General features: G+C 44.5%; 2 protein-coding genes across 2 annotated transcripts; both read right to left on the bottom strand.

Moving 5' to 3' along the window:
* Positions 1-297: 297 nt before the first annotated feature.
* casc3 (casc3 exon junction complex subunit) lies at positions 298-8,839 on the bottom strand. The gene is made up of 12 exons (XM_047571529.1): positions 8,625-8,839; positions 6,412-6,436; positions 6,228-6,283; positions 5,823-6,068; positions 5,461-5,609; positions 5,050-5,223; positions 3,784-4,721; positions 3,261-3,434; positions 2,820-2,918; positions 2,567-2,730; positions 2,269-2,470; positions 298-2,107 (listed from the first exon to the last, which is right to left on the bottom strand). The coding sequence occupies exons 1-11, from the start codon at positions 8,808-8,810 to the stop codon at positions 2,330-2,332; spliced, it is 2,352 nt and encodes a 783-aa protein (XP_047427485.1). The 5' UTR covers positions 8,811-8,839; the 3' UTR covers positions 298-2,107; positions 2,269-2,329.
* Positions 8,840-11,463: 2,624 nt separating this feature from the next.
* LOC124997666 (GTPase IMAP family member 4-like) lies at positions 11,464-13,643 on the bottom strand. The gene is made up of 2 exons (XM_047571559.1): positions 13,518-13,643; positions 11,464-12,795 (listed from the first exon to the last, which is right to left on the bottom strand). Exons 1-2 carry the CDS (start codon positions 13,519-13,521, stop codon positions 12,140-12,142), a joined length of 660 nt encoding a protein of 219 aa, XP_047427515.1. The 5' UTR covers positions 13,522-13,643; the 3' UTR covers positions 11,464-12,139.
* Positions 13,644-14,350: the final 707 nt, after the last annotated feature.

Below are 14,350 nucleotides of genomic sequence, written 5' to 3'. Positions count from 1 at the left end.
CTTGAGTCTCAGGAGGTTAAATACTGCGGCACAACTAGAGACAAAGTCAGCGTTTCTTGCCTGTGCTCACCTGTAATTTACAGCTAAGTTTTTTATGAGCTTTTATGGACCTGATGTGTGAGCTGTCTTAGATTGAGATTAGATTCAGTTCTTGTGTTGTAGCAACTGTGTCGTTAAGGAAATATGGATTAGAGTGGAACGTCCCTTTTCCCGAGATGGTAAATTTGATTTTGAGCTGTTTCTGGAGATGGCCCGTTTAGTCCCAGCGGCTCAAGACAAATCACTCGGTGACGTTAATGACAGAAGGAGAAACACTTTAATTCAAACCATGAGTGCTCCATTCTTAAACTTCAACATAAAACAGAAAGAAGAAACCAACTGTGAACAAACATGTCTGGAAACCTTCAATTCAAACAGTATTTTTGTCGAGATTCCCGCAGAACAAACAAATGATAACGTTTCTGCCTCCTCTGAGCCTCTCCGGGCCTTTAACACGTGAGAAGAGAAACATCACGTCGTTCCTGCCTTTACTACTACTACTAATAATAATAATAAAAAAAAGAAACTATATTAAAATTAAACATAATGACGTCTCAGAAAGAGGAAAAAAAAAAAATACAAAACAAATCGAAGCTAAAGCCACACAGCTCCTTCGTTGTCGCTACATTTCTCTAAATTATATCCATCCACCGTTAACATTCGAGGTCCCTGCCGATGCGTTTAATCAGAATCTGTTCTGCAGCGCTAGTAGTTTTATTAGAATATGTTTTACGGCTCTATTTTTATCTGTTCAGGCTTCTATATACACATTTAGATATTTTATGTACAGCAACATTTAACGCTTCTCTCAAACAGGCAACGCGTTTCTGTGCAACTTGTGTGTCGATAAATTTGCTCGTCAGGGAAAACAAAAAAAAAAGAAAGAAAGAAAAAAGAAAAGCGGTGTTCGGGAAACAAACGTACGTTCAGACGGGCTGGTAACGGACCTTTAAAGGGACACGCCGCTCATTTTATATGTTAAAGTCACTCATGGTTGTAGTAAAGAAAGGAAAGTGCAGGCTGCAATGTATCTTCTTGAACTTATACTTGGCGACGAATCAGTACAGCGCGCACAAATATTTTACTATTTCTTTCAAGGAAATAATACCACAGCTGGGGTGGAAGTCCTGAACTCAAACATGGTCACCTTTATGTTTTATTTATGTGAAATTTGGATTTTATATCATCACACCTTCAATATCTACATCCACCAAGTGTCAACGTGACTTGTATCTACATTATAAAGAGTTATAAACCATCTCTATAACTTTTATATATGGATTAAAATGAATCAGAGTAAAGACGAGTCCTGGACATGCAGCGGTGTAAGTTTCCAGTTAACTAATCAACACTGAGCGGATGTGTTTGTAATGACGGAAAGGGAAAAATAAAAGAGCGGCGACGATCAAACCTGTGACGCTAACGAACGTGAGGCCGAGAGCACATTAACTGTTTTAATTAGTTTCAGCTTATTTCTTGTAAACTTTTCTGTGATGGCGAGAACGCTGGATGGACGATGACACATCGACGCTGTTGTTCACACAAAAGTAACAGTTGACGCACAGTGAAATCTGAAACCGTTCATACTGCCTGTGAACTGACGGCTCCAGGGTTCAGTCCCACTGCTTCACTGTGAAAAAGGGAAAAACAAAAACACCGGACTCTGAAAGCACCGACAGCTCTGACTTCTGCTCCGTACGTACGTCCGTCTCCTCGTGACTTTAAATGCACCAAAGTGGTCCGTCCCACCGGTTGTAATTTTTTTTTTTTTTACATGTTCAGTTTTGTTTGTTTTTTTGTTGCTCAAAGACACGTTGGCAGGATCAAACCGACGACTGCAGGGTTACAGAACAGCCTGACTACGACGACACAGACAACCCGCCTGGCTGCTACGGGGTTGAAAACGAAAACAAAAAAAGGGAAGAAATGAAGTCTTATTCCACCAGTGATGCTGTGGGTCATCTGTAGAGTCTGTGTCCACGTCCACCTGTCCGTCCCGCCCTCCCTCGTTAGCACGGACGGTTGCTGTTGGGGACCGCGGCTCCTCACCGACCCTCCCACCCCGCTCCTACACAGACGAAGATTCATTGTTTAGATGTGAGTAAAGGGGAAAACGGCTAATTACAGAGGACAGACAGAGACAGAGGACAGTGTTTCTGTAGCTCCTCTCTCTGTTTTATTCAGACACTTAAAGACCAAGCAAAACCAGTAAAGAGGCAGTGAGCTCACCTGTAGTTTTCAGATCAGAGTGAGGCTGAGACTGGGTGGCGGGGAGAGGTGAGGGGCGGGGTCACTCTGAGGCGTAGGGCACCTCCGGAGGGGGGGGCTTGACGGTGACGGGCTGGGACGTGCGGCGGGGGGGCGAGGGCTTGGGCTGAGCCTGCTGCTGCATCGTGTCGTAGTACGTAACACCTCCGTAGGTCACCTGGGTCTGAGTCAAAAAACACGGCAGAAGAGATCAGACTTCAGCAGTTCATCAGTTTCACTGACAAACTCCAGCGCAGTGCAGAGAGTGGAGACGCGGTACCTGTGGGTTCGGGTACATGGTGGTGTAGGGGAAGGGCATGACTCCCGGTGGAGGGTAGAAAGGCGGCAGCAGTTGCTGCGGCTGCCCCGGCGAGAGGGAAACGGGCGGGCCTCCGTAGAGGGTGGGGTTAGCGATGGGGGCACCTGACTGGTGGGGATGGAGACCTGGAGGGACAAAATGATGATGAGCGTCTGACTCGGAAACAGAACAAACAAAGCTTCAAAAACCAGAGAGTGGCGCAAACTTCACTGACCGGGGTGTGGGATGTGCATCTCGGGCTGGACCAGCATGCCTTGCGGCGGTATGGGGGCGGGGCTTTCTCCATGAGTATAGATTGGTCCCTGGAATGGCACTGTGTGAAGGAAAAGAGGTTAAAAAGTGAAAATGACCACGTCTCAGAGGAGAATACTGCTCTACTCACTGGAGTAATGTTTTACTCAATGAATTCATTAAGTAAATTAACTTAACCCAGGGCAAAAAAAAATGGAAGCACCCAGCAGAGGACAGTCAGATGTTTAAAAGATTTATGTAACACAGAAATCGTTGACCGTTACTGAACTCTGCTGGTGAGCAGGAGGAACTGCAGCACTGAGTGAAACCACTCTGACAGTGGTCTCCTAATTTATAGATGAAGCGTCTCTTTTCAGTTTTTCCTCCTTTTTTACAATGAAAGGTAGTTTTGTCATTATCTTACTGGGCTCGTAGTAGTGTCCCTCCATCACTCCCAGATGAAGGGGTGGTGCTGGCTCAGGCACGGCTCTCTGGCGTTGGGAGGAGTAGCGCTTGACCCGGTTGGAGCTGACGCCCATTTCCTCGATGCCGGAAAACTGAGGCGGGGCTCCTGGGATGTGCATTGGGTTTGGAAGGCCTGCGGACATAAAACGAGCCAATGAGTCAGTCTGGCATTACAGGCGGTTCACTCTACATACCTCAGCTCTAATTAATCCTCTCATTGTGACTCACGCGAGACGGAGAGATAAAATTATTTCAGATTTTATTTCCCTGCTTTTGCTGAAGCAGTTTGATTAACTGTCTGTAAAGACTCTGACAGACTTAGTGCTGCATGACCCCAGCAGGTTTAAAATAATGTTCCAGATTATTTCAGCCAGCTGTGTGTCGTCTACGGGTCATGCTAAGCTTACGCTCTCCACCTGTGCTGTAGAGATTCACAGATAATACCGGGACAAAAAAAAAAAAAACCTGAGACCAGGACTCACCTCTCATCTCAGACCGGATGTACGACGTAGAGCCCTGACTCCAGCTCTGTCTGGCCAGATTGAGTCTGGCCACGTCCTGCTCCAGGTCTCCCAGTCCCCCCGCTGCCGTCTGGCTCGGCCCGTCGCCCGCCGCTGCCGCCCAGCTCTTTCCTCCCACGCTGCTGGGGGAGGAGGCGTTCCCTCCGGCCCCGGACTCCTCCATGGACGCCTGTTTGCTGCCCAGGTCCGCAGGCCGAGAACGAGTCCTGCGAGCTAGCGAGTAAGATTTCCTCTCCACCGGCCTCTCGGCGGGAGGAGACGATTCCCGATTGGTCGCCGCTGCTACCGACGACTGCAGGGAGGGGTCAGAGGTGGAGGAGGAAGCGGCCAGTCCAGACACCGATCTGTCTGCGCCTCCTCCTTGTTCCTGCTGCTGCCTCCTCGGCGACGCAGACTGGTAACCGCTGGGTTGTGTCGATGCCGCCGTCGTCACGGCGCCGAAGCTCTGGTCCTGTTCTGCAGCGCTTCCTTGGCTGATTGTACTGTTCTCAATGACCACAGTGGAAACACCTCTACCCCCGCCGCCGCCTCGCCCCCCCTTACTGGCCACACCCCTGTCTCCCGCAGAGTCCGACGGAGCTTTAGGGCCCTGTCGCTCTCTGGGATGCGTCTGGGGAGCGTTGGTTTCGTTATTCCTGTACTGAGACTGAGGTGGGAGGTGCATTTGATTGTGGTGCGACGTTCTGCTACGGGAGGGAGGCGGCCTGGAAGGGTTGCTGCTACGCGGAGCGGACGAGGGAGGCATGGAAGAAGGGGATGAAGATGAGTGGATGGAGGAATGTGGAGGAGGACCCCCTCGATTCTGACCTCCTCCTCCTCCGCCGCTCTGCCAGGATCGGGCCGGTCGATCTCCTCCTCCGTCTCTCCACCGCTTGTCTCTGCTGGGAGACGAACTTTGTCTGCAGGGAGACACGTGTGTGAAGATTAAATGGTTGAAAATGATAATAACTTGCACATGTCATTCTCTACATAAAAGATCTCCGCATGGGGATAATATCAGAGTGAACGGGAACTGATTTATGTGACAGCTGTAATTACTTCAGAATAACCCTCTGTCCAACAGCCATCTTGCTCTACTGGTTCACCAGTCAGCAGCCTGCAGAGTTACAGCAGGTTCCTTAGCAACCTATGCTGCCCTCTGGTGTAAGAATTGTTAATTACAGCTTGTTCCATTCCTTTTTTTTTCTTTTCCACAGCACTAAAATAAGCGGGTGCTGTTTTACTGACCTTGACCTGCGCTGCCTGTACGTTCTGTCTCCGGGGCCGCCGCCGTTTCGAATGTCGTAGCCGTAGATGGCGATGAGCTCCTCGCGGCTCTTCGGCGCCTGCTCCTCCTCCCTGAACCTGTCGTGCTCCCAGCGGCCCTCGTCCTTCCACAGCTTCCTGTTTCGCCCTTTGGGTCTGACGGAGGAGACGTGATGCAGTTAAAGGAACAATTTCTTTATTTTTTTTCCCCCAAAGAGGTTTGAGCTGCATTTTGTTGAATTTGTAAATATTAAAGATATTAACAGAAAATAAACTATTAATTATTAATTTGTTCAGAGCCAAAAAATAAAATCGGCTACTTTAAACTAACTCAGCCAAACATTCCTTCACAAACTCAGAAATGTGCCCAAAGTCAGAATGTGCTGTGGGTACCTCTCCTCCTCCTGAGTGTGTCCTCTGACGTCGTGCTCGAAGAACAAACCCTTCCTGGGGATGTAGGCCGGGTTCTTTCGGTCCTCGTCATCATCGAGCTGCTGGCCGGGTTTTCCTCCGGCCTTCGTCTCGGGGTCGTCTGTTGACTCCTGAGTCGAGATACAAGAGACATGATCGTTTTTATCTTTAAATAAATGACCACACAGAATTCAATAAAAACACTGATTGGGTGATTTTAAGGCAAAATTAAATGATGATAGAAGGAGATGTAGATTTGTTAGGGCTGACTTTCTTGACTTTATGTGGCAGATCAATAAACATTTAAACCCAAAACAACAGTCGCTCAGACCCAACTGTCTCACCTGTCCGTCACCGCTCTGCCTCTCTCCTGCTAGGTTTGCTTTCTCCTCTGCTTTGCTCTCCTCTTTACTCCGTCCTCCTCCCTCTCCCTCAGCCTCCTCTTCTCCGACCTCTGCCACCACTTCCTCCTCCTCCTCCTCCTCCTCTCCCTGAGGTGGGACGTCAGCGGCGGGGGGTTTGGGCTCGCTGGCTGCTGCTGGAGCTTCTTCGTCGCTGAACCGCTCCGCCTCCTCTTCCTCCTCCACTCCCTGAACGAACACGGAGACATAATCTTCCGCTTGTAAAATGGTTCCATGAAAAAGCTTTAGAAACACTCGCTGATTTCAGACTTGTTTTATTCCAAACTATTCACCCATTCTGCACACTACCAGCAACACTTAAGGATATGAACTAAACTCCGTGTTTACCTCTGAGTGAGAGCCATTTTCTTCTGGATCTGCACTGTCGTAGTCAGAGAGGACAGCTGAATGAAACACACAGAAAGGTGGTGAGAACATTAATGGGTCTGTTGTGTCTCTGTGGGTTCCCAACGCGATGACGGGAGAGCTACAAACACATCTGGGAGAGTAATGAATTGAAAAATGCCCTTACCTTCTCCAACCTCATCTTCACTCTCCTGCAAAAACACGACAGAAAAAACAAAACAATCAGAGACGACATCAAAACATGAACGTTAACAGACGAGCCGTGTCGACCAGAGGCCATGAATGATGAGAGTCGCAGTCAAAAAGCAAAAACCCTGTGGACCTGAAGTGAGTGAGCAGAAGTAACTCAACCGATGTCAGCAACAGATAGAGCTGATTGACATATATTCGAAACAAAGAGTTCCCTTTAACGTTTACCTGTTCCTACTAGAACCAGGGTTTACAAACATTGATCTTGATTTGAGACTGGCTTTGCACAACAGTTCTCACGTTCCCAAGAAACAAGATTATTCCACATGTGAGGGAGACCCAAAATATGACAGAAGAGCACAACCAGGTGGCCACAAATATCTGGAACCAAATGACAATGTTAGCTTCAATTAAAATTGTTCTATCTGTCTGCCCATTCGATGTCAGACCCTTTGAGTCGGGATCTAGCAGCTTCAGGAACTGAGCAGTGAAACCCAGCCCTGGCTCCTACCACCACATTCACGGTGCCGACAGCCAGGATGGAGCCCCGGGTGAACACAGATGGAGCAGCAGCAGCAGCATCGCCGACTGCATTTTCCTTACAAACAGAGAGCGATGACAAAAAGAAGCACGAGCTCTGTCCATGCACCCGCACACATACAAGAGCGTTACCTAGGCAACAAGAGCCGGGAACAGCTACTGGAGACAAAGTGTCAGCCGAAAAAGTGACGGGTGACAAAAAAATCGATTTATATGTGGACCGAGCTCTAAGCGTGCGGCAAACATTCAGGGCGTTTCTGAGAGGAGTTTAAGTCGATCTGGGTAGTGAAGAAAACAAAACCAACACAGATGTAACCCAACAGTCTCCAAATAACTGTGAGTTACGCCGATTGAGATAAGAATCACGAAACATCAGCCGAAGACAAATGAATCTGAAGTCTCACTTTCAGTCTATTTGCAGTTTTGAGTCAATTAGATGTAATCACACGAGAGCCGTGGTTTGTTTATTTCAAAGTGTTAGAAAGAAACATATTTCCAAATAAAAAGGGATCAAAAAAGACAAGAAATAAGACTCAGGTGTAACATCTGAGCCGAGTGAATACTGTAGTTTCTCCTCGGACAGTTTACATGATATTTCATTCACTCGGCAGCCATCGAGTGTATTTACATGCACACAGTGATGGAAACACGTCGAGATACAAATCCGGGCTTTAAAATAAGCGCAGAACAACACAACAACCAGAACAGGTGTGATATACACAGGCATAACATTGTGACCACCTTTCTAATATTGTGTAGGTCTCCGTCTCATCAGAGAATAGACATGGACCTTCTGAGGGCGTCCTGTGGTGTCTCTTGTTAGTGGGGGGCCTTTGGGTCCTATGGGTTGAGGGAAGAGGCCTCCGTTGATCATCCCTCAGATACTTGATCTGTTTGGGATCTAGTGAATTTGGAAGCCACTTTATGCTGTTCTTCCTGTTTATTTTTCTGAGTTTGTTCCTAAACCACGTGTGTGTGTGTGTGTGTGTGTGTGTGTGTCAGGCTACATCCTGCTGGGGGTGGCTACTGCCATCATGGGTTGTCACTGCTACGGGGTGTGGGAGTCTGGTCCAGATGGGTGGCACATGCCTAAGTAACATCCGCACGAATGTCAGGTCCAAAAGTTTACCAGCAGAGCATTGTAATGTCACAAGGTGTGTTCACAATGTTATTTTCTACTCCTGTGAGTGGTCATAATGTTATGCCTGATCGGGGCATCTGCGTAAAGTCACTTCCGAGAACCGGAGCCGGAGCGCTGCCACATTTGCTGACCATCTAGACTTGTTCCAAGTGGCGCCTTTTCGTTTCCCAGCGGAGAACCAAACAGTAAAGTAAAATATTCAAATCCGACACAACTTCTGAAAAAGTATTTATTTTCAAAAGTCTCTATATCAGACAGAATCGAGCTTACTGACGGTTAAACTGCTGACTTGTTCATCGAAACTCATTTCCTTCACCCTAACGCGGAACATTAAGCGATTTACACCAATAAATCAGATGTGTTCACGTCTAAATTTAACGTTAACACTCGGAGTAGTATCGTAGTATAAGTTTTAATGGAAGGCAGGGATATGTGTCACGTTCCCGACCGGGAGACGGAGAGCTGAGCTCGGCGAGCTAGCGTTAGCTACCAGACGGCTAGCTACTCACACATTCGGACTCCACGTCGCTCTTCGCCTCCACCCGGCTCGCTACCACCTCCACCGGGTCGGCTTCTCGTCCTCGGGTCTTGGTGGCGGGGGAACCCGACCTCCCGCTGTCGGAACCCGAACCAGACTCGTCGTCGTCCTCGCTGTCCTGGGACGCGCGCCTCCTCCTTCTCCGCCGGTCCGCCATCTTAGAAGTCGAATGGCTGGAACCGGAAGGGCCAAGGGATTGTGGGTAGAGAAGTTCTTCTTCGTTGTTAAAGTTTCAGGAAGCTCGCGTCTATCTGCCGCCATCTTCTGGAGCTCAACCATAAAGCTCAACTGGTCGATAAACTTGTTTTTTATACTTTTTTTTTTATTATTTTTGAACAGACACAAGACAGATGAGGGCTAGCACAGTATTAGCAGAAATAAAACATAAAATGAAAAAGTACAGGTGCATTACATAACACAGTGCGCTCTGACTTAAAAAAAAAAAGATATTTAGAGTCATTGTGTGGCACAAAACAAATCACCTTTCTACTTTTGAAGCCATAGGAAAAAGCTAATTTTGTCCATAATATGCATAGAGTTCACAAAGTTCATAAAGAACCTCATGGTAGGTAAAAAAAAAAAAAGTCAGTAAATTTTTTATTTGACAATTGACATCACTATATTTATTTTATTTCAAACAAAAACATACTACAAGTAGGGTTGCCACCTTTGAGAAACAAAGATGTGATGCCCACCACAGCCAGAGGACTCGTGGGGTGGGGCGCCTGCAGCCGTTTCATTTTCTGCAAGCGTTTTTAGTAAAGGGTGATCAAGAAAGTAATTAATCACACTTAAAATGAACTTTTAAATTGTAAACTAAATAAATTAAGAGCTTAATGTAATTTTTAAAGCGCATAACTGTTGTGGGGGCGCTTTGTGAACCATACAAACAGAAAAAAAAAAAGAAATAGAAAAAACACAGTTCCTGCCACTCTGGAAAATGTACTTTCCGCATATCCAGTAGGTGTGCTCACATCCTGGTATGCTCAGGATGTGGCTGACGATAGACGGCACATTAGGCAGGTCAGCGACACCTACATGTCAATGCCTGAAAATGCTAAAAATGCCTTCAAAAATATGAATAATGTTTGTTTATTTTTATCACAGGGTCATTAAGAACTATCTTCAGCATACAGACTTCTGTCTCCTCATGTAACCCTGGACACACTTCATGATGTTGAGATCAGGGCTCTGTGGGGGCCATGCCATCACTTGTTCTTATTTACACTGAAGATAGTTGATCATGCACCTGACTACAATCCTGTAAAATCCCTGACTTTGAACAAATGTACCAATAAGAATTGATATTGGTCTGAAGGCAAAGGGTAGCAACAGAAACTATTGCTGTTACCGTTTACAGCATTTTTTCACACCTAACACTGTAATAATTAATGATTTTAATATGTTGAAAGTACAAATTAAAAAATAACTGTATAATAAATACATTTTTTCAAAAAAAACGTATTCTTGTTGGAATGCTCTCCAATGTAAAAGTAATTATACTGATGATGACTTAAATGTTCATGTAACAGCTGGTGCGAGAAAGGACTTTTTATTTTCTTTGTGCATATGTGAAGTTTATTAGTGAAACAGAATGAACGAAGAAATATTTATTATTTTATATCATTATTTTTATTGAATATTTTAAATTAGTTTGACCCCATAATGTCAAGTATAATTCTAGGGTCAAAATTAAATTGAAAGAAACAAAATTAAAAGAAACTTAACTGAACTGAAAGGACAGTGATTCAATGTTTCAGAACCAGAGCTCTGGAGGTTGAAAAGTTGCTAAAGAGTTGACAGAGTAGAGAAGCCTGTAGATGGCGCTGTGTGCCGGTGTAGTCGCACAACACCGTGTGTTTCGCTGCTGCATCGTTGCAGAGTTGCAGAGATTGCAGCTTCAGGCGAAGATAAAAGCCACGAAAAGCCCGACGCAGAATACACCCAGTCCCAGCAGAATGAGCTTGAACGCATCCTTCGTCATGCGCTGAGAGGCTCTGCTGTGGCGGTCTCTGTTTTCAAGCCGCTCAAAGAGCTCTCTGATGCGGGCTTGCATTGCCTGGACAATCACGATGACACCAAATAAGTAAACGTCAATACAAAATACAAACATGATGATGAGTGTGATAATTTGTTATGGTTTGGCTGTGGTGCAGAGCTAATGTTAGCCTAGCGGCCCGATTCCATTAAGACAGAGGGAAAACATAAACATGAAAACAAACAAAAAATAATAACATGTAGGCCTACTCAATAAATAACTAAATAACAAAATGGTGTTTAATCTCACATAATTTATATTCTTATTATTCATATTGGTAACAATTTTGATATATAAAAAAAACTGCACCTATTCTAGACGTCTAAATATCCTCCAAAAGAGTGACCCAGTTCTACGTCCAAATGGTCGTGGACCAATGGACGCGATATAGACGTGATCTGCACGTCCATCAGACGTCTAATGTTAAGTGGGTACTCACTCTAAACCAAGGCAGCCTCCGTTCATCATCATCATCATCATCATGCTCAGTGACAGTTACCATGACAACACTGACTCACTTCATCCTCAACGTCCATACTGTAGAGTGTCTTAAAGGGTTGTTTATTTCCAGTCATGTGACCCTGACAGCTGTGACATCACTCCCTGGCTCATTTTTGAGGTGTGCTAGCTAATGATGAGCTAAAGAGGAGAGCTGGTGGATTAGCTACATTTTTTCAGTGTTCATGCTAAGCTAAGCTAATAGGATGTGGTTTCTCTTAAGGAGGACCCAGGTTTCGTGTGTTTCTGGTTCTCCTCCTCTTTAACAGGCAGAAACAAACTGAACAGCACTGGAGTGACAATAGTACAGCTAATTTATAATTAAGCATTTGGCTGTTATGTATAAATACAGTAAACAACAACACGAGCTACAGATAGTGACAGGTTTGTCACGGTGACAGTTGTTTGTTTCTAAAACTTTATTTTGAGAAGGCGTCATCATTATAATGAGTTACAGGATTAGTTGCATACTTTTGTACTTCCATGTGTTTCTAAAAGACATATAGGGCAAAAAAGAAAAAAAAAATCAAGAATAAAGTCCACGCATTTTATTTCAAAGAATTACAACTTTGATATTAATATTTATTCAAGTAATATTGAAAATATTATTATCCTACTAATATTGGTGTATTCACCATATTTTGAAAAGATTTTTTTTCTGAAGTTAAATTTAGATTTTTTCTTTCTTTTTTTTTTTTTTTACTTTGAATCACATGTTCTTTGATAGCTGTTATTTAATCACTTATCCTTACGTGTGTTTTGGGGATTTATTCACTGGAATTCTTATTATTAATCAAATCCAAGTCTTTGTTTTGAGTCCAAAAGGGGACGTAGGTTTTGGGAATGGACGCGTTTCACTCACTATATATCGACATCTATAGCTCTGTGCTTTATTTCCTCGCTTCTTAGCTTTTCCTTGGTTAATTTGCAGTAGGGTGCATTTTAACCGTCTAAATATCTAATAACTGGCTAAGATGTATTTTCAGTGAGTGATAAAACTCCACAAGACCACGCTGTATTTTTTTAACAGTAGCTTTGACTGTTTTGTCTTGATTCTTGCTGATTGTCTTTGTCTTCTTGCTCAGTTCATTGGTGTAATGTCCCTGTTTCTCAGCCATCTCCTTGATCTTCTTCACTAGCTCGGACACGTTGGGCTCTTCTGTGTTGAAAACAATGCATCCGCCAAATTTTCCCATGAAGCTCCTCTGTATTATAGCGCAATCTTCCTCAGTTATGATTTCATCACTCATGACAACGCCCAAGAAGAACGCCTTCGAATTTTTAAAAATCCTTTCAAGATGCTTCACAGCGCGCTCTTCCTCTGTAGTAAAAGGCTCCTTCTCCTTCACATACAGGAACACGTGAGGACCAGGAGCAGCACGTAGGATGCATTTCAAGAGCTCCTCTGTTAACTTCTCTTTAGTTAAGTCGGTGCGGAGAAGACCAGGAGTATCGATGAAAACCACCGGCTCCTTCTCATACACTCCTTGGGTCACCTCGCACTCTGAACCACAGTACTCTGCTGTACTCTCCTTCCCAAGGATGGTGTTGATGAGTGAAGTTTTCCCGGCTCCAACCTTTCCCACCACCACAATCCTGAGCTCCTCTGCAGGAGAGGTTCACACAGACATTGTTAATATTATTGATCTTTTCAAACCAAATTCTGTTTTAATCTCTCAACAGATGTGAATTTGCTGTGTAGTTGTCACATCCAGCTCGGCAGCATCTGGTTGTGCTTCACTGTATCTATGTTTCGTGGGGATTTCCCGTTTTATTTTGAAGCCCCACCCTGATGTGTCTCACCTGTGCCTTATTGTTCCCCTTGTATTTAGCCCATGTGTTCCCTTCCCACATGGCCGGTCTAACTGTCTTTTACTTCGTGGCAGAAACATACCAGCCTGTTCCAAGTGTAGTTTGTGTTTTTTCCCCTGTTACTTCAAAACTCCACAAAACAACCACTGCAACCCTTCACATTCACAAGCTCCAGGTCTAGCTCATCAGATTCTGCCCCTCGTCCCATGCAGAAAGCCACCACCGTCAAAACCCACAGTAATATTTCCTATACTGAGCACAGCTTTACCCTCTCGCATTAAAATCACTTTTCTGTTGGGTCTCTGCTTTCACATTTTTCTATTTTGCATGTTGTATCTTAATTGTAAGACCATGTCATTTGTACTATATACTAGACACTTAAATGTTAAGATTGATATAATTCTTTGCTTGTCTTTCTGTTCACGCAGCACAAATATTAACAAGACGTTAAACAACACTACTATTCAGACAAAAACAACAAAATGCTCTAGATTAAACAATATGAAATGTCCTTACCCATTGTTATGTCTTGCAAAATCCGTTGGTCTTTGAAGTCTTCACAGTTGTCTTTATGTTGTGTAACTGTACAGTGCGTTAGCCTTATTTATATTACAAAGCCACTGCGGTTCCCTCCCCTTGAACATGTCACCTAACCAGTTTGAGAAACAGTCAGCTTCTCACAGATGCAACTGGGAACAGAAAAACAGAGGTTCAAACAACATTGAGACGTACACCTCCTCAAGCCTGGTACCAGGACTGTACCAGGTCTCGGTTGCTGTAATATGTGACGTTAGGTGTTGTAGTCCCCACAGATCAGAAATGTTACAGTGGTTGGTCAACTACTTTCCCATAGCTAAACACCCAACTGTGACAGGCAGTACAACATAGGACTTGGTGTTTTGCAAATACCCAGACATAGTAATCTGGAACAGTTGTAGAAAATGGTTCAGGTCTTTTTGGCAATGAATGAAAATTTAATGGGGCCCAAAGTACAACCTTGGGGGACACCGCATCTTCCAGAAGCAGAAGCAGAAACATGGTTACCTATGTCAACAGTCAATAATCGATCAAAGACTGAAAATATTGTCACATTAGTGCATATATATATATATATATATATTTATATATTTATATATAGACCCTGTGGAGGAGATTAAATATCTGAATTGTCTTGAAAGACCTCATGATGAACCAGATTGTGCCACTAGGGAGAGGGATGTCTGGGACTCCCTGCTCAGCCTAATAGCTCCGTATCATAAATCAGAAAGTTTATACATGCTACTGTTGCTTGTTATTTCATAAACACATCTTCCAAACTTGCATTTATGGTTGCTACAAAAACTACGCCT

Source organism: Mugil cephalus, chromosome 20, assembly GCF_022458985.1.
Source record: "Mugil cephalus isolate CIBA_MC_2020 chromosome 20, CIBA_Mcephalus_1.1, whole genome shotgun sequence".
In the NCBI taxonomy this organism is placed as follows: domain Eukaryota; kingdom Metazoa; phylum Chordata; class Actinopteri; order Mugiliformes; family Mugilidae; genus Mugil; species Mugil cephalus.
This window is presented reverse-complemented; position numbering and strand designations above follow the sequence as displayed.